The 19,330-nt window shown below is 33.1% G+C and overlaps 1 protein-coding gene across 8 annotated transcripts in view; it reads left to right on the top strand.

The window, feature by feature from the left end:
* Positions 1-19,330, top strand: part of SUPT20H (SPT20 homolog, SAGA complex component) — a 34,873-nt gene that overhangs the window by 13,897 nt on the left and 1,646 nt on the right. For 4 of the 8 annotated variants that reach the window (XM_037527203.2, XM_037527205.2, XM_037527207.2 and 1 more), the window contains exons 10-24: positions 2,165-2,304; positions 3,752-3,908; positions 3,999-4,055; positions 4,929-5,000; positions 5,673-5,830; positions 7,192-7,218; positions 7,734-7,766; positions 8,290-8,407; positions 8,918-9,020; positions 9,164-9,322; positions 11,276-11,345; positions 11,841-11,995; positions 14,221-14,276; positions 15,200-15,322; positions 18,090-18,195. In XM_037527203.2, the coding sequence (XP_037383100.1) occupies positions 2,165-2,304; positions 3,752-3,908; positions 3,999-4,055; positions 4,929-5,000; positions 5,673-5,830; positions 7,192-7,218; positions 7,734-7,766; positions 8,290-8,407; positions 8,918-9,020; positions 9,164-9,322; positions 11,276-11,345; positions 11,841-11,995; positions 14,221-14,276; positions 15,200-15,322; positions 18,090-18,195 (1,534 nt within the window). Of the gene's footprint in view, positions 1-2,164; positions 2,305-3,751; positions 3,909-3,998; positions 4,056-4,928; positions 5,001-5,672; positions 5,831-7,191; positions 7,219-7,733; positions 7,767-8,289; positions 8,408-8,917; positions 9,021-9,163; positions 9,323-11,038; positions 11,346-11,840; positions 11,996-14,220; positions 14,277-15,199; positions 15,323-18,089; positions 18,196-19,330 lie in introns of all 8 variants that reach the window. The other 4 variants (XM_054701703.1, XM_054701702.1, XM_037527202.2 and 1 more) reach the window with 2 other exon arrangements.

The following is a 19,330-nucleotide window of genomic DNA, read 5'->3' as shown; positions in this document are numbered from 1 at the left end:
AAAAGAAAGGATAGAATTTTGACAGCATCACTTTGGTTTACACTACTGTATATGATTTAGGGGAATAGAGTCATACCTTTTCAGATACATATTACTACACCTCATTCACCACCAAGATTCAACACAGACCATTGGAACCTGTCCCTCCTCTGTTCCCATCCCCACCCTCTCATAGTAGCCTCAATTTTATAGAGTATTGTGAACAAATCTTACTTTAATTTAAAAAAAATACAATAAAGTAGTCCCAGTGGAATTTTGAATGCCAAATGTTTCCATTGTCATATTTGTATATAATTTTATCCTATCTCACAAGGTAAGTTTTATCTGATTTATGATGTACCAGTAAAAATTAGATTATATTTGTTTTTCTTTGGTATTTAAAATAAAAAGTGATAATTATTCTGTTTAAGAGAATACTTGGAAAGTGTAGAGGTCGTTTATTCCCTCTGGTTTATTGAAGCTTAAGTTTTTATAATAAATGGCACTCATAAAAATTTTAAAGAACGTAAGTTGAAGCTTACATAATAAAAAATTCAAGTCAGCCAAAAAAGAAAATTACCAGTTTGAAAGACTTAATCAATTAATGAATCTGGACAGATGTAACTATAAATGTGAAAAGCTTTTAGGTAAATGTATGGGAATTTTTTAATGCAGAGATCTGACTAAACTGCTGGTCTGGAAGTGAGACAGAGGATCACTGTTTGCCTTCTGATGTGCTGCAAGAGAAAGCGCACGCCAGTACCAATGAAGAACTCTGGCTTTTTTTTTTTTTTTTTTTTTTTTTTTTTAAAGCGCCTGAGTAAATCAGGTCTCTAGCTCTAACATTTCATAGGGTTTTCAGGGAAGTAAAGAAACCATTAAGTGACACAGTGATTAAGCAACCAGCCAGACTCAATGAGAAGCAATTTAGCAAATCAGGCACATGGGAAAACCAAAAATAAAAAAAGCTGGGGGAAGAGGTGATAAGTACTGAATAGAAAAAGGTATGTAGGCTTTCTCTGAGTTCTTGAAACCAGCTTTTTAACAGAATGGGAAATTTAAATCTAGCCTAAATAATAGACTTCCTTATCAGTTAACAATACAATGTATATTCAGGTGAAATAGTAGAAAGTTGGAATTACTAGGGCCTCCCCGGTGGCGCAGCGGTTGAGCGCTGGGTTGCGAACCTGCCCGCAGCCTCCGTGGTGCCGGTTCGATCCCCGGCTGCTCCCAGCCACCAGAGGAGGGTCCCACATGGCGCGCAGACCTCTCCTGCGGCCCGCTGCTCCCTCAGCAGTGTACTTCGGTCCTTCTGCCTGCTCTGTTCCTCGCTCTGGCTCTGGTGAATTCTCTCACCCTCCGCGCTTCTGACTGTACCCAGTGCATGTATAAACAAAACAAACAAACAAACAAATAAATAAATAAACATGCCCTTAAAATAAATTAAAAAAAAAAAAAAAGAAAGTTGGAATTACTTCAGGAAAACAAACCTCCAGAGAAATTAGAAGGATGGTTAATAAAATTGTTCATACATAGCTGTCGTCACACATGTTTTTCGTGTATGATTGAAAATTGCTATAATAAAAGTTGAATGGAACTATTAAAAGCAATGCCTCAATTTTGGTAAAAATTCTTAACTCATTTTAACTTTAAAAAAATTAGTTATAACAATATTTCAGAGTTTAAGCTAAAAATAATAGGATTCAATGAAGTAAGTTACATGATATTAGCAAATAGTCTGTACATTTTAGAATTGGATAATTGGATTCATACAGTTACTAGTGTGGTCACATTTATATTTAACAAAGTTGAGTATAAAATAGGATCATTACATGTCAGTTACTCAAAAGTACTGTGATCCATCATGATCCTGTAAGCTTTGTAGAAGTAGACAGTTTTTTCTGTTTTGCTTTCTGCTTTACTTTCAACCATAGAACAGTACCCAGCACATGTAGGTATTCAATAACTAATTGCTGAATCAGTAGTCACTCATAATTTGACCATTTTGTACTCTATTGTTGAACTGCCAGTATGCTGTCAGGTTTCTAAAGTTGATACACATAGATTAGAACTTAAAATACTGTGTTTTATTGTAGTAGACTTCCATGGAATAGTTCTACATTAAACAATATGTATAATTTAAAAATCTTTAATTTGGTATTGGCGTATTCTTTACATGTTTCAGGAAGACAAACTTTTGCTTGAGAGCCAACTGATCCTAGCTACAGCAGAACCATTGTGTCTTGATCCTTCTATAGCAGTAACTTGCACTGCAAACAGACTGCTGTATAACAAGCAAAAGATGAACACACGCCCAATGAAAAGGTATTGTATCTGCCTGATGTGTGAATGAAAAATGCTGCTAGAGAAGTAGGTTTCAATTTTGCTATTTTTGTTATCTTTTTCCTCCAAATTACATAAGTGCTATGATTTTTTTTTTTTGTATTTGCTTTGTATTTTTTTGGTCTCTTGTGATTTTCTTAATATTCTTTGCTTTGTATTAAATGTGATATATTCTCTTCTTTTATTTAAAGAACAAACTTCCTTTAAGTTTAGATTCTAGTTACCAAAAAGATAAGAGGCAAACGTAAGCAGAATAATTTACTACTTTCTAGACCCAGTAACTAGTTTTAGGTTTCATTAATAGTACTCGTAAGGAAATGATTCATAATTTTTTTTAATGTGGGAAAATTTTTTAGAAGTTATCTTAAAATTTTTGTAACTCAGTAATTTATGTTTTAGCTGTCTCTACTATTTAGTAAAATTAATACATACTAATTTTCAATTATAGTTGGCTAATTACTTGTAACATAATTTAGTTGTACACTTTGGATCTTCAAGTTTGAAGGGGCTCAAAAAACCTATTCATTTTCTAAGTCCATCATTTATTATGTAAATAATACATGTTGAGGAAAGATACTGTTTAGGAAATAGTGGAATAAGTTCACCTAAGATCTGTCCTGCAATGTTAACAGTTTTATAATTTCTCCTTGTGTCTTGGTCCACATCTTTCCATGCCTACTACCAATACCTTAGTCCAGCTATCATCATCTTCACCTTGACTCCTGTAAATCTCTTACCTAACGAGTCACCATAGTGCTAGCTCTGTTCCCTTTTGGCCCATTTGCCACATAAACAAAGTAATCTCTTAAAAACATCAAAGCAAATGATACCACCACTAGATTAAATTCCCCTAAAAATCCCATTGCAGCTTCACATTAAATCATTATTGAATTACAGGAGTCCTTACTCTGACCTCATCTCCTACTCTGTAGACACTGGTGCTCTGGTTACATCTACCTTTTTTTTTTTGTTTTTAAAACAAAGTGTGTTCCTGTCTCAGCACCTTTTTAAGTTTCTTTTCTCTGCTTCAAATACTTATTCTATGATCTTTCCATAACTGATTCCTTCTTGTCATTCGTATCCCAGTTCATGCATTATTTCTTCAGAAAGAAGAAATTTCTTTCTGCAAAATTTCTTCTCTCATACCTATTTCTTCTCTCATACATGTCACTTATTAATACATAGCTTATTGCTGTCCAAGGGACCTTACCTGTTTACCTGTGAGTATCTATCTTCCCTCTGGACTGTCAGATGCTTGGTGGTAATTTTTTGTGGTGTTGATTTTTATTTTATCAGTGCTTAGAACACTGCTTAGCAAGTGATTGTTTTATAAATATATAACTTAATTACCTTTTTAATGCTTACTAATATAAACCTATATGCTGCATTTCTTTCATTAGCTTTTAGTTCAATTTCTTTAATATTTCAGATGTTTCAAGAGGTATTCCAGGTCCACTATGAATCGGCAGCAGGATCTGTCTCATTGTCCACCTCCTCCTCAACTAAAATTACTTGATTTCTTGCAAAAGAGAAAGGAAAGAAAAGCAGGTCAGCATTATGACCTCAAAATTTCTAAGGCAGGGAATGTAAGTATATATTTTAAAATGAAACTTAATCTGAATAAAGCCTTTACTTGTTTTGAATTTTCATTATATTTATACTGTTTAATTTTTCAGTGTGTGGATATGTGGAAACGGAGTCCCTGTAATTTGGCCATACCTTCTGAAGTGGATGTAAGTCAGTTCATGATTTGCACTTATTTTCATAAAGAATTAGTAAGGTTAAGAACAATGGTTTTTCCTTTCAATCAAAGCTCATTTTCTTTCACATGAGCATGTATAAGGCTGTAAACCCTTAATATGTATCTGTTACAACAGGATCAAAACCCAAAGAATTTTGAGATATGGAAAAATATAGTGCATGTTACATAATACACATTAAATACTTCTGGGTTTTTTCCTAATATTTTATTATGATTTTTTTAATAATGCTTTTTTTCTCAGACTGGTTTAGGTTAAAAAGAATACTAGAGCAGTGACCAAGATTAGGAACCTTGGGTGGTTTTCTTTGTTGGTCCATAATTCACAGAACCTATGAATGGTCAAAAACAGTAAAGAGATCTTATGATGAGCGGTCCCATGTTCTTTTTTCCCATTTCGCCTGCATTTTTATTCACTCCATTCTTTGCAGCTGATTAACTATTTTAACAGGTGTTCATCTTTCCTAAGCTAGCTCATACCATTTTTATTATATGTGATTTTAAAATCATTGTGGAAAGCACAAAGCCAAAAGGATCAGAAGCAGAATATATATGTGTATAGTTTTTATACACACACACACACACACAAGTTAAGGAAGTAAGCCATGAGATCTATTGTGCTCTTCAAGGATGAGGAGCAGGGCTTAAGAAGAAATGTTTAATGTAAATACCAAAGGGTAGAATTTAGCTCTGTTAGGGTGAAATATAAAGCAGTGCTTTTAAGCTATACGTACAAATTACCTGAGTTGCTTATTATCTTGCAGCTCTCCCATCAGCAAGTCAGGGTTTTTCTCTTTGGTCATAATACTGATTCCATTATATCTGATGTCTTCATTTGATTACTTAGGTAGAGAAATATGCTAAAGTAGAGAAGTGTATCAAATCTGATGACTCACAGCCAACAGTCTGGCCAGCCCATGTAAGTAGCCATTACAGTCTCTATTTCTAATGGTGCTGTTACTAAGGGGATCTGAATTTATTAAACGTAAAGTATAGTTGTCTTTAGTTTGGGATGATCTTTCTTTAAAGGACTTGCTGGGGGTTTAGTGAATTAAAAGAAGAAACAACTAGTTCCTTTCATTAAAAGTATAGTATCCATAATTTTGGTTGAATCTTGGTACTGTTTTTATTTTCTGTTTTCAAATTAGTAGTTATTCCTAGAGATGTATTCTGTGTAAGTTTCCTTACTTGTAGTAATAACTTACCTGGGGATGCAAACATAATACATTAAATTGGGTGACAATATGAGTGAAATATTTTATATGTACCTTGGCAGAAAGTCTAATGACAATAAAATTGTTTACCTTCAAAAGTTTTATCCTTTATTTGCATTTTTATGTCCAGTATGTGAAATTCTGCCATCTTCAACTGAAACTTGGTTAACTAAATGTCCCATTGAACCTCTCATTTCCAAAGAGCCATGTAAAAAGAAATCACAGGTTTTAGTCTTCTGAGCAGGGTTAAAAGGATCTATAGACTAAGATCCTATGTCTTCTATTACTGGATATAATTTAAGAGTATTATCCCCGGTTTTCTTAGTTTTGATCATGTGTTTACCGGAGAACGGGTTCATTTGGGATTTCTTTTTCAGGATGTAAAAGATGATTATGTATTTGAATGTGAAGCTGGTAATCAGTATCAGAAAACGAAGCTAACTATTTTGCAGTCACTTGGTGATCCACTTTACTATGGTAAAATACAGCCATGTAAAGAAGATGAAGAAAGTGACAGCCAGTTGTCTCCAGCCCAGTGAGTTCTCTCAAATATATGTAGTTGACCAAGTCAGGCATTAGAATTTACTCAACAGCTACTAATAGATCATAAATGTAAAAAAATCCCCTATGGGGATTCACTTGTTTGTTAAGTGCTCCAGTTAGATTTGGATGTGGACCTAAATAAACTTAAATTTTGGTTACTTTATTGAGTTACTTAAAATAATTTCTATGATAATTTTTATACTTGCTTGAGAAGATATGCCTGTGATATCCTTCCTGGTATATTTATTTGCTGCTGAGTAATGACTCTACCGTCTCTGTGAGCCTGAAGTTTCCAGGCAGTAGTTTGTTTAAATAGCAAATTTGTTATAAATGTAAAAGCCATTAAACATGCTAGGTATTTCAGTACTGTATAGACTCCTAAATGTAGTTAGTGCCTCCTGAAATATACCTATATATAGTTGATTTTCCAAACCTAGGGACTACATGTATTTAGTATATGGAACCACATTTAGTCTTGTTTTTTATTATTATTTTGTTTCCAATCAAGTTAATGCTGTTTTGAAAAGAAAATAAAGAACTCAAAAGAAAAGAGCAGGAGCCAGGTCTATGTTAAATCATTTATAAAAACCTCTTGTTAGAGAAAATGCTAACTAAAATTTATAATAGAAAAAATGAGTTTTAAAGAATAAGTTCCCAATACCTAAGTAAAAGTCAGTGAGAGGAAGTAGTACAGTGAGGATCATCAACTTAATTTTTTCCACATTAGCAGTTTCTCATGTTACATACCAAACAAAGATTTGGAATACCTGTATTTTAAAATCTTCTAGGGCCTCCCCGGTGGTGCAGCAGTTGAGTGCTGGGTTGTGAAGCTTCCCGCAGCTTCTGCCACGCCTGTTCGGTCCCCGGCCGCAGAGCGAGGGTCCCACATGGCGCGCAGGTCTCTCCTGCTGCCCGCTGCTCCCCTCAGCAGTGTACTTCGGTCCTTCTGCCTGTTCTGCTCCCCACTCTAGCTCTGGTGAATTTTCTCACCTTCCTGCACTTCTGACTGTACCCAGTGCTTGTATAAATAAATAAATAAAATCTCCTTGAAGACATACATTGGTTATTCATTTTAAATAAGTTTGTGAAAGTATCTCAAAACACAAGAGAATCTCATTGTGTCATTGTAAAAAAAGATAATTGATTCAAAAAGCCAGGTGATTAGATTTGTTTAACAAGAGAACTGAATTTTTTGTCTTTACATCAGGGAGTTGTGGCAGAAATGCTACATATCTAGTACCTTTCATTGATTCTTTCATGTACATCAATAAATCAGGTTACTTGATTGAATAACTGAAGTTCATTTTGAGCTGCATTAACCAAATTTTTTCTTCTTTACATTTTATATTTCAGCTCTTCCACAGATGATCATTCAAATTGGTAATTAAATAATAAACTCATTATTTCACTTAATAAATCGTACATGTCACACTTTAGAAAGATTGATGAAAATATTTTATTTGAATTGGTAATAAACTGTTTGCCTTGTCTAAAATATATTCTGAGATACTACTATGTGGACAATAATGACTCCAAATTCAAAGGTTAAAAAGAAAGAAAGGCCAAAGGCCTTGCACACAGTAGTTTATTAAATTTTGCGAAAGATATATATTTGGAAGGGTGTATAACACTTGGTAATTTTTGGCCCAGATTTTGTTTTGATAGATGTTTTGTGCCAGAGTAAATCTCCCTTAAATTGATCAAGTTAGTCACAGAATTAATTTATAATGCATGTAAAAGTTGGTCACTGCTTGATAAGTTTATTTTTTTTTAATTTATCTTGTTTGGTTTTAATTTATAGAAGTATTGTCACTAAAATATGGAAGACATCAAAAGTAATCCCAATGCTCCTTAAGATAATTCTTATCTGATACTTTATTTTATAATTATTTTAGGTTCATTATTGGATCAAAGACTGATGCTGAGAGGTAAGAATACTTGCACCTTCAGGTTTAATTTGCATAGCTATGAAAAACTCACTCCTACAAGATGGCAATTACTCCATTAGTACAACTTTGGTTGTAGCGTGCCTTCGGTATTCGCATTTTTTATACAATTACGAAAATAACAAAAGAGAAATACTTAAAATATAATTTTGTTTTAAGTAAGAAAACTTAGATATAGCTAAAGATGGTGATTTCTTGATCACTGCTTTAATTAGAAAGGATGTAGAAATCAAAGGATAATTACTTTGGGTGTGCTTATTGTTTGACAATCCCTGTCATTTCTATATCAGAAACAAGATACTAAAGCATATCTTTTAGTTGTTAAGAGAAATGTTTTGAGCATTAACTTGCCATTGGAAGGATTATAAAACTGTACTTTTAGCACACAAATGAATTGTCTAATTTTAATTTTTGTGGTAACTTTTGATATGGAACTTTTTTCATTGTTTTGTATATAGTAAGTTCATATTTAACTAATATTAACCTATCTCCCCTAATATTTCAGAGTAGTCAATCAATACCAGGAATTGGTCCAGAATGAGGCGAAATGTCCGGTCAAAATGTCACACAGTTCCAGTGGTTCAGCCAGCCTGAGTCAGCTTTCTCCAGGGAAAGAAACAGAAGTGTGTTTGGTTGCTAATTTTGTTCCTAATTTTTGTGTTATTACTTTTTTGTGCCCAGTTTTTCCTTAAGAAATGTGAGGAATATTATGGACTATTATTTGAGAGTCCGTAGTATTGTTTAGTTTTGCTTTTATTTTGTGTATGTGTTTAATATACTTAATGTTTTATAATGTTAATTTTCAAATAAACATAGAACTTTTTTTATATTGAACATTCATGAATACTAATCACCTGACTTCGTTATTATTTTCCTGGAAATATTTAAAGCCTCTGCCTGTCTCCTTCAAACTTTTTCTACCTTATTACTCAAATTTCTCCTTCATTATTTATATATTCTGTAATTTATTTTATGGATCTCATGTGAAATTATGTTATTAACATCTGTCTTCACTAATAATTTTTGCAGTTTTAAATTGTGTACTTTCTTCTGAGCGTTGCAGCATTATTAACTTAGGAATTTCTGATCTGACTTTAATTTTAACAAGTATACTTAATGTCACTGTCTCTTAGCAGCCTGAGACTGTTTCAGTTCAGTCTTCAGTATTGGGGAAGGGAGTAAAACATCGACCTCCACCCATCAAACTTCCCTCAAGCTCAGGAAATAGTACTACAGGTATTACATCTCTTGATTTTCTGTAATTTAATGTAAAAGGTACACAATTATAATGTTTTTAAAACATTACTCATTATTTAGATTTACACAATTCATAAAATTTTAAATTGCAAATTTAAGAGATGACTTTTATATCCTTCTAGGTAACTATTTTACACCGCAGCAGGCCAGCAGCTTTCTTAAATCCCCAACTCCTCCTCCTGCTTCTAAGCCACCAAGCCTTTCTCGGAAGTCATCTGTAGATCTCAATCAAGTTAGCATGCTTTCTCCGGCTGCCCTGTCACCTGCCAGCTCATCACAAAGTGAGTCATAACTTACATTCTTCATTAACTCTTCATAAGCTTTTGCATTAGTGTTTCTTAAGACAGCTTTTTTTTGACCGATGGAATAGTGAAAGCTGAATGTACTGTGTACCCAAAATGCATAAATTTTGGAGAAGCTTCAGGCAAATCTCTTGTTGATTGTATGTATTATGTGTTTATTGTAATTGTATTTGTTTTTCTGTATCTATGTATGCACTTTGTGTATACCTTTCTTAAAGACTTACAACCTACACATCTCCTAAAAGATTAATCTAGTAGTTAAATATGGCATTATGATTCCAGAATATCTTTTTTAACCAGGGTACCTACCCTAGGATCATTGTACATCTTATGTAAACTATATGGAGATAATATGAAAAAATGTCCTAAGAGTTGTTGCTGCAGTCATCTGTCTATATGAGAAGCCAACTAGTTCCAAGGTGGTAGTACAATAAACTGAAAACCTATTTTTCAAAAACACTCTACACTCTTTTAAATTATTGTCAGTTTACTAAAAATGTGGTAAAGATCATAAGCATTATCTGAAGATATTAAAATGTAATTTTTACTATTGAATACTTTTTTTAACATCAAGAAAAGTTATACAAAAAATCTAGCAAGATTGGGAAAATTTCTTTAAATTAGTAACTATCTGAGGTATGTAGTTGCCAATTTGCAAAAATGCATTCCAGTTTTTTAGATTTTTTTTTATAGATAACGTGTGCTGCAAGTTTTAGTACACTGCACAGTGATAGGGTGGTCTTCGCATTAGCTATAAACATCTTCATCTTGATAGCTCAAAAGGTGTAATTTTTCTGCCTTCTTGTTTTGCACAAAGAAAATTTATAAATTTCCTTGAAAGTCTTATTCACACTTCTTATGTTGTGGGTCTGGATTATGTTAATCTACTGCACACAGTTGTTACTTTAAGTAAGGGTTGAGTGACAGCTTCTGGACATTCACATTTCTTTCCTTTCTTTCTGCAGGACATGAAAGCTAAAAAAGAAAACACCTCAAGAGCTTTTGGTTTTATTTTTTTGGTTTTCGTTTTTTTGTTTTTGTTTTTTTAAAAAGTTGATAAACTGTGCATACTTCATTCACAACAGATTTTCTATACATTCTACATTTAAACAGAAGTACACAGTTACTGTTAAAGATGCAGTATTATCTATCAAATATTTGCTTTATTACTGTGTTTTGTAAATTTGTTTGTCAGGATAAACTTGATGTGTTAGGAATTAAACATGTATATTTAGGTGCCAAATATGATTGTTAACCACATGTAATTTATTAAATATGTTCAGAGTTTTATCTAAGGCTGTTACAGAAAATAAGCAATATTTTTAAATGAAGTCCTAAATTAGTGAAATAGTAAATAACAAAAATTAATTTTAATTCCTTTTAAACTGTTTAGGCCAAAGGTAGCATGTAGAAAACTAACTTTTAAATGGGTATTGTGGTAGAATACAAATGTCTATTTTTACTGTTAATGCAATAGCATCTTTGATGGGATTCTTAGGTGATATACTGCATCCTTAATTGTAATTGAGTGTAGCAACACTCATGTATCGCGTAGAAATTAACACTTGCAGTTAACTGCTTTTAAAAAGAAACTGGAACAAATTGTCAGTGCTAAGTAAGATTCCATTAACCTTATTTTAAAAAGGACTGGCCATTTATAACAAACTAGCAATTTTTATTTTTCTCAATGAGCAGGATCTGGAACTCCTAAGCCATCTACTCCTACACCAACCCCTTCATCGACCCCACACCCTCCTGATGCTCAGAGCTCAACTCCTATTACCCCTTCAGCCACCCCTACTCCCCAAGATTCAGGCTTCACCCCTCAGCCCACTTTGTTAACTCAGTTTGCTCAGCAGCAAAGGTCTCTGAGCCAGGCAATGCCTGTAACGACCATTCCTCTTTCCACCATGGTAACATCTATAACTACAGGAACCACAGCCACCCAGGTCATGGCAAACTCTGCTGGACTTAACTTCATCAATGTAGTGGGCTCTGTTTGGTAAGTTTTGATTATCAATGATATAATTCTTTTTTTTTTTAAGATACTTTTGCCTTTCGGACTGAAGTCTGTTTGTGAAATTAAGAACAAGATGTGTAATACAGAAACTGAAAATAGGTGTGAATAGAAGTTATCTTAAGTATGTGTTCATTTTAGGTAATGCATCTATGAAGTGCACTAAAATGATACTACTACACATTGACAGCAGCTTAGATTTTCTTGTTCATTCTTCTTTGTTACCATGTTTCAATCCTTTGATTAATGCTTTACTCTTCCAGGTTATATTTTGAACTTTAATATACAGCACTTAATTTTTTAGCCAAATTATCACTTCATAGCATTAAAATGAAATTGAATATCAAAATTGAAATTCATGACAGAAGTAATACCTAATATTGTGGGTTTAGTAGTTTGTTTTTTAATCCCAGGAAATACTGTATGTCTGATTGTTTCTTTTATACTGCAAGTTTAATTCCTTGTCTTATTCTCCTGCAGTGGAGCTCAGGCTCTGATGAGTGGTTCAAACCCTATGCTGGGCTGTAACACTGGTGCCATAACTCCTGCAGGAATAAATCTGAGTGGCCTTCTACCCTCAGGAGGTCTGCTACCAAATGCATTGCCTGGTGCAATGCAGGCAGCTTCCCAAGCAGGTCAGAATATTGGAAATAACCTGTTTAAGAAAAAGTAAATGCTAATGTGAAAGTGTGATTTTAATGGTGTTATTGTTATTGAAGACATTTAACATTGTTTTATAAAGTCTGGTAATCATTTCAATAGCTTTTAAGTTTGGATTTTTTTTGAGATTAATTTTCATTTATGCATGCAGAAACTCGGGTGTAGGACAGAGGTGCGGGGTGGGGGCAGGGTTGAGAGGATTCAACTGAGAGGGGAGCAAGCAGGTCTCTTGAAATATACTGCTGATGGGATCAGTGGGCAAAACATGAGAGTTCTGCTACCTGTGCCATGTGGGTTAGCTCCCTGAGCAGGGATCGAACTTGTGCTGCAGTGGCTGGAGATAGCTTCATAGCACTGACTTTAACCACTGCGCCCCCAGGGAAGCCCAAAGTTTGGATTTTAAAATAAAAAATTACCTACCGATCAAATGTAAAGAAACTTGATAAATCTCTGAGTCTTAAAATTTTATCTTTGCCTTCCAAATATTATAAAATTAACTCTGCTAGTTTTATTCTCCACAGTGCAGTCCTGTATCAGGTAAAGGGAATGTATTTTGAAAGCATACTCTCTGCAGGAAAGATGACATAGCATGGTAGTTAAAAGCCAAGGTTATGGAGTCAGTCTTGCGTTTGAATCCCACTTTATACGGTTTAACTGTGTATTCATGGGAAAATTACCTTTGTGCCTCACTTTCCTCATAAGTAAAATGGGGATAGTAGTAATAACTTCTCTCAGAGCTATGACGATTAAATGAGTAATACAGTGAAGTGCTTCAACCTTGCCTGAGGCAGAAGTATCTAAAAATACTTGCTGTCAGTAGTAGCAGTAGGAGTAGTAGTAACTATTTTTCAGTATATGTAATAAAAATTATTAATATAATTTCTTGGAACAGTTAACTTAGTACTGAGGAGAAGTAGTAAGACAAGCTTGACATAGTGAGAATAAAAGATTTATCAAAACTGTTCTTTAATTACAAGAATCCAAAAAACGTAATTTATCCATACTAACATTTTGCTCAGATTTCCTGATTCTAGCTGATACTTTCTTATTATGCATAAATATGCTCTTAGTGGCAGAACCCTGGAAATGAAGTCAGGTTGAGAATTTAGGATGTGTGTATTTATATGTAACTACCATGTACCTGCAATTGCTGACTGAAGCCTTAAAGACGTCACTTAGTTTTTCTCTAATAGTCTCAGTTTCATGTGATTTAAAATGGGAGTGAAAATAGCTATTTTCAGTGAAAATAACTATTCTCAGTACTTGTGAGAAATAAATGAAGAGATATAAAAGTGCATTTGGTCAGCTGTAAGCTTTAGATATCATCTACCTTTAAAGGGAGTTATTACACAAAAAAGTACTTTCTGAAGGAGACATCAATACTGTAATATTTTTGTCTTTTAATTGCCTTTTTTTCCTTATACTGCTTAGAAGCTTAGATTTACTTCTAATTTTTACATCTAGTTACTGAGCAAACTATACAAACTCTGAGACTAAGATTGGGCAATCATAACTTACAATCAAAGCTGAGAATGCTATTTCATTGTTTGGTTGTTTTTTTCCCTAAAGAAAGAAAAACAAGAAGAGGATATACAATTTGACAGAGGCTATATATGGCCCATAAAACTAATGGAAAAATTATACAGCCCTGGCTTTAAGATGTATTCTATATTGCATCACAGATTTTTGGGAATGAGTTTAGAATTAATAGCATTATTTACTAATGTTCAGTTTTAATCCTTACAGAATTCATCATTGTTTAGCATTATTAATAGCATTTATACTAAAAAACAATAGCAATTATTTGCATTAACATAATATTCTTTAACACTGAGAGTATATATAGATGCCAGTACCTGAAATGTATTCTCTCTTACAACAGTGATAAATTTATTATATTCATAGCACCTTGAATATCTCCAGGTTATACTTTCTTAAGCCAACAATCAAAATAGAGATAAAAGTGCTCAGTTTCTGAAATACAGACTATTATGTACATCTGTTATCATTTTTGAATAAGATCTGAGTATTAATATATATTGATGTGAAAATTTATTTTAAAATAAAAGTATAGAAAATGAGCACAAAATCTACAGAAGAAAGTATTTAAGTATTGTATTTACATCTACTAAAGGATAAAATATTTTCAAGTGTAATAAAATTTCAATTTCTTATTATAACCATGAGTTTTATTTAACAGGTGTTCCATTTGGCTTAAAAAATACGTCAAGTCTCAGGCCCTTGAATCTACTGCAGGTAAACCTGAAACACTGCTTTTGACTCAAGATTTTGTACTTTGATTTTAAAAAACAGTATCACTTGTGCTTGTGAGCATTTGAAATTTTAAGATTTGTTCAGAAACTTTAAGGAGGTGGTTTTGATTGCTACTTGTGCATGGTCAAATTAATATGGAAAAAAAATCAGTATCCTAGATCCTAACTCTTGTTAACCTTAGCACCCCTGCATAATCAAGAACCGAGCTGTTCCAATGCGGGAAATTGACAACTGTTAACATAGAAGCAGTTGGTTACACTTAGAAAATTATTCCTCACTCAACAGACATTTTATGTATAACATTTGTTTACAAGAAGTTTTCTGCTTTTAAATAGATTTTTAAAATAGTATGTTTTCTTGAGAATATTTCTTAACCCAGTGTCAGGCACCTGATAATCATTTGATAAAAGTTTATTAGAGATTACATTACATAACTAATAATGATGTTTTTCTTATGCATGTTATCAGTGTCAACAGGGAGAGTGAAGGTGGAGAATTTAGTACTCATTTTATAAATACACTGAGTGTTTTGCTATATCCTTTAAGAATGGAAGTCCAGTATTTAAGCATTTGGAAAGTGGAAGGGATTGTTGGCACAAAACTTAAGGAAATGCATTTAATACTGTTACGTGTTGATACATAAGAAGAATTAAAGTGTGTATATGAATAGCTAACTATTAAAGTAGATTAATGTTTGAGAGTATTGACATATTTGGGAGACCATAGTAATAATACTTAAAAATTGGGTTTAACCAGATCATGTTTTTAAAGGCAGGTGTTTTAGTTTGATTTTTGTTTACCTGTTACTTCACTTCATAGAAAACTGTCACATAGTTCACAACTCCATATTCGTGGAATAAAGAAATTAATTGAAGTTGACTAATTTTTGCTTACATTCTTAATAGCTTCCAGGTGGTTCTCTCATTTTTAACACTCTACAGCAGCAGCAACAACAGCAACTCTCACAGTTTACACCACAACAAGCTCAGCAACCAACAACTTCTAGTCCTCAGCAGCCAGGGGAACAGGTTTGTGCTTTCTCACTTTCCATAGGCTTTGTATTACAGAACTGTGCATGTCTTTGTATATTTCAAATATAGTTCATTTAATCTGTTCAAACATTTCCACTGCTTTTTTAAGTAACAGTAATATGAGTTACACTGTTCCTGTTTCTAATTTTTACAACAGCCCTACTAAATAATGTCATTTCCATCTAAGTACAAAATCAGTCAACATAAAAAATTGGTCACAGCCATAGTGTATCAAATCCAAACCCAGTTCTTTCTTCCTCTATAGACTGTAGTTCTCAAGTCATTTTGTGTACGTATATTGCCTATTAGGATGTCCTTATTGTGGATCTTAGGGCAGAGAGATTATAGACAAAAACAAATACATGTTGCCACACAGAATGAAATTGAATAAGAACTGCAATAAATTAAAGGAAGAACTGCAAGTATTTCTGAATTAATGCTCCATTTTGGAGTTATCTGAGAAACTAAAAGATAACTGAGTGCCATGTCTTCCCCTCAGAGCTCCTCTTAGCTCACAATTAAATGTATGTAATGTTCATTATCTGTCTTGCCATAATTACCCAAATAGTCATTTAAGTTAATCCTCCAGTATCTCTCAGGAAGGGCACATTCAAAACTTTTTAATTCTTGGCCCTCCCTTGTGGTGCAAAGGTTGAGTCTCAGCACTGTCAAGCTATTGCCAGCCACTGCAGAATGAGTTTGATCCCTAGCCAGGAAGCTCACCCCACATGACACAGCAGACCTCTCCTGTCTTGCTCGCTGCTCCCCTCAGCAGTGTATTTCAGTAGATCTGTCTGTTCTGCTCCACACTTTGTCACTGGTGAATCCTCCTACACCCTGCACCTCTGGCCTACACCCCAGCCTCTTGTATGTATAAATAAAAAATACATTAAAAAATAAAACTTATTAATTTTTAACGTATGAATTATTAGCTAAATACAAAATTCTTGCTTTAGATATATTTTTTTGTAAAATACATGTAACATAGAATTTGCCATATTAACCATTTTTATGTTTAAGTATATTCCTAATTGTTGTGCAATCAGTTTCCAAATCTTTTTCATCTTATCACTAAAACTGTACCCATTAAGCAACAGCTCCCTTCTATTTGTGTTCCAGAGATTCTGACTACTCTAGGTACAGTATTTAAGTGAACTCAAAAGTACGGCTTTCGTACTTAATGTTCTCATAGTTCATTCATGTTGTAGATGTGGCAATCTTTCCTTCCTTTTTCTTAGCTAGCAGTAATCACATATCAAATAATCCTCGTTGGCTATGATACTGCTACTGTGCAAAGCTTCCTTTTTTTAAGACTTAATAATGTTCCAGTTTATGTACATACCACATTTTCTTTATCCATTCATTTCCTAGTGGACATTTGGGTTGCTTCCATCTGTAGACTGTTAATGCGGCTGTGAACATGGGTGTACAGTTAGCTTTTCAAGGCCTTGTTTAGAAATATTTGTATATGTACAGCAATAGTATTATTGGTGGAGCATAATTAATTTTAATTTAGGAACCTACATGCTATTTTCCATATGGCTGTACCATTTCATCTCCACAAGTAGTACACAAGTTGTAAATTTTCCCTATCCTAGCTAAAACTATTTACTCTGTTGTTTTGAGAGCAGCCATATAATAAATAATTGTGTTTTGATTTGCATTTCACTGTTTATTTGATGATGCTGAACACCTTCATATGCTTGTAGCAGTGTGTGTATCTTAGGAGAAATTTCCCTGGATTCTTTGTCCATATAAATTGAGTTATTTTGTTAATTGAGTTCTAGGTGTTCTTTTTATATTCTGGATATTAATGTCTTATGACACATTTCATTGCACATTTTTCCTACTCATGGATTGCCTTTTCAGTGTATTTTGATGTTCAGAAGGTTTTAATTTTTATGTAGTCCATGTTGTTTTTACTTATATAATGTGTTTTGAGTGTCATATTGAAGAAATCTTTGTCCAATTCAACATTACTAAGCTTTTATGTGTTCTTGAGTGAGAGAATTCAGGGTCTCATTAAATTTATTAGACAATGCTTCCCACTGTGTACTTGCTTTTGTATATCTTTGATGTCTAACATTTTCATTAGGTATGTGGCACAATTAATTTTTTTCATATTGGCCATTTTAATGTGTAGATTTGGGTCTTTTTTCCTGGAACATTTTCTTGCAGATTATAGTTTTAATTTGTTCACCTTTTTCTAATTTCTTCAAATGGAAACTTGGTTGAGTTGAGGCCTTCTTTTCTAAAACATTTAATGTTATAAATGTACTTGTTACTGCTTGAGCTGCTTTATGCAACTCAGTGTTTTGCTTTCATTTTCATGTACTGGAAAGTATTTTTCATTGTCCCTCATGAATTCCTCTTAAATCCATGGACTATCTAGATAACACAAATTGATCTCCAAATATTTTGAAACTTCCAGATGCCTTTCTGTAAATGATTTCTAATTTAATTCCATTGTGGTCTGAAAATATTTATTTCAAGTTCTATCAACTTCATTTATTTTATGGCAAGTCTTAATGAATAGTCCCAATTGTTTGTGGAAAAAAAACATTCCCTAGATTTAAGCCTAAATTGGTGGTGGTGGTTTTCTTAAGCAATTATGAGCCTTAGGAATTACTACCATAGCACTAAAGAATAAACAAATGCAAAGTCAATTCGGAAAGACTGTTTTCTTTTAAAATACCATACCGTACATTTGTTCTTATTCTTATCTAATTTAACATTAATGTTTTTCTTTTGTATTTTTATTCAGGGTTCTGAACAGTGTTCAACCAGTCAAGAACAGGCCTTATCTGCTCAGCATGCTGCTGTTATTAACCTTGCTGGAGTCGGCGGTTTTATGCAGTCACAGGCAGCTGGTTAGTATCTTAATAATTTCATGTGTTGAGTTTACTATAAGTAGTTAAACTTCAATATGCTGAATTTACTAAAAGTAGTCTTTTGGGGATCTAAACATTTTTAATTACTATTTTTTTTCTCTTGCAAACATACATTAGGACAAAATAAAGTTGTATTTAATGTGTGAACTACCAAATTCATTAATTGATGTCCCTGAGATATTTAAGTTAATTAATTAAAAATGCTTTGATCTAGATTTATTAACAGCAGTTTTCCTGATACTAATTTGTTGGCAAAATTTTACACAATTTGCTAAGAAGCTACCAAAAGAGTTCTTCAGTTCTGGATTGAGACTGCATTTTTCTAATCTAATTTACATAATCTCTCATTCTTGTACTTGCATGAATTAAATCTTAGTGGTCAACAGCATAACTTTTGTAAGCCACTTCTGTCATTTGTAAAAAATGAGATTATACTAAATGACTACTCATCAGTTCCAGCACTAAATGGTGAACTGAAGATTTACCTTTAATTAAGATTATCCTGTCAGCTAAAGACAATTAATTAAACAACTTTTACATTAAACTGAACAAACAAGTTCATAAGAAAGCTGTGGTAGAGTTAGAAGAAATAATGAACACATTGGCAACGTTTTGAATTATCAATATGGGCTTACTGTAATGCCTTTAGTATCCTAATACAACTCCCAATGTCTAAATTTAGAAGTCCTTTGAAGATAGAATAAGCAAGTTCTTAATAAAAAGTTGTGATTTCGAACTAGTTAATTTCCAAATGAATATTTGATTACAAACTTTTCCCATACGTTATCAGTTTCCTCAAATAGCTATAGTGTAATTTAGTGGAAAGAGCACTTGCCTGTTCCTAACTTAAATATCTAAACCTGAAATTTCCTCAGCTGTAGAGTAAGATTTGATTGCTGTGGCCCCACTCAGCTTGAAAAGAATGCAGTCTCATTTCACCATCTTTGTTGTTGTTAGTGTAGTCTGATACTCATTACAGCATCTTTTCTTTAAAGCACTTGTCTACCAGTTTTGTCTTTAATGCAATTTGAACTTCTCTCACCACCCACTTTTCCTATTACATTGTTCATATTTTAACATAATGTACTGTATTTTACGTTGTATAAGAAAGTCT

This window comes from Talpa occidentalis, unplaced genomic scaffold (genome assembly GCF_014898055.3).
Source record: "Talpa occidentalis isolate TD23 unplaced genomic scaffold, MPIMG_talOcc4v2.1 talOcc4.5, whole genome shotgun sequence".
NCBI classification, from domain to species: domain Eukaryota; kingdom Metazoa; phylum Chordata; class Mammalia; order Eulipotyphla; family Talpidae; genus Talpa; species Talpa occidentalis.
Note: the sequence above shows the minus strand (reverse complement) of the source record. Positions and strands in the feature narration are given on the sequence as shown.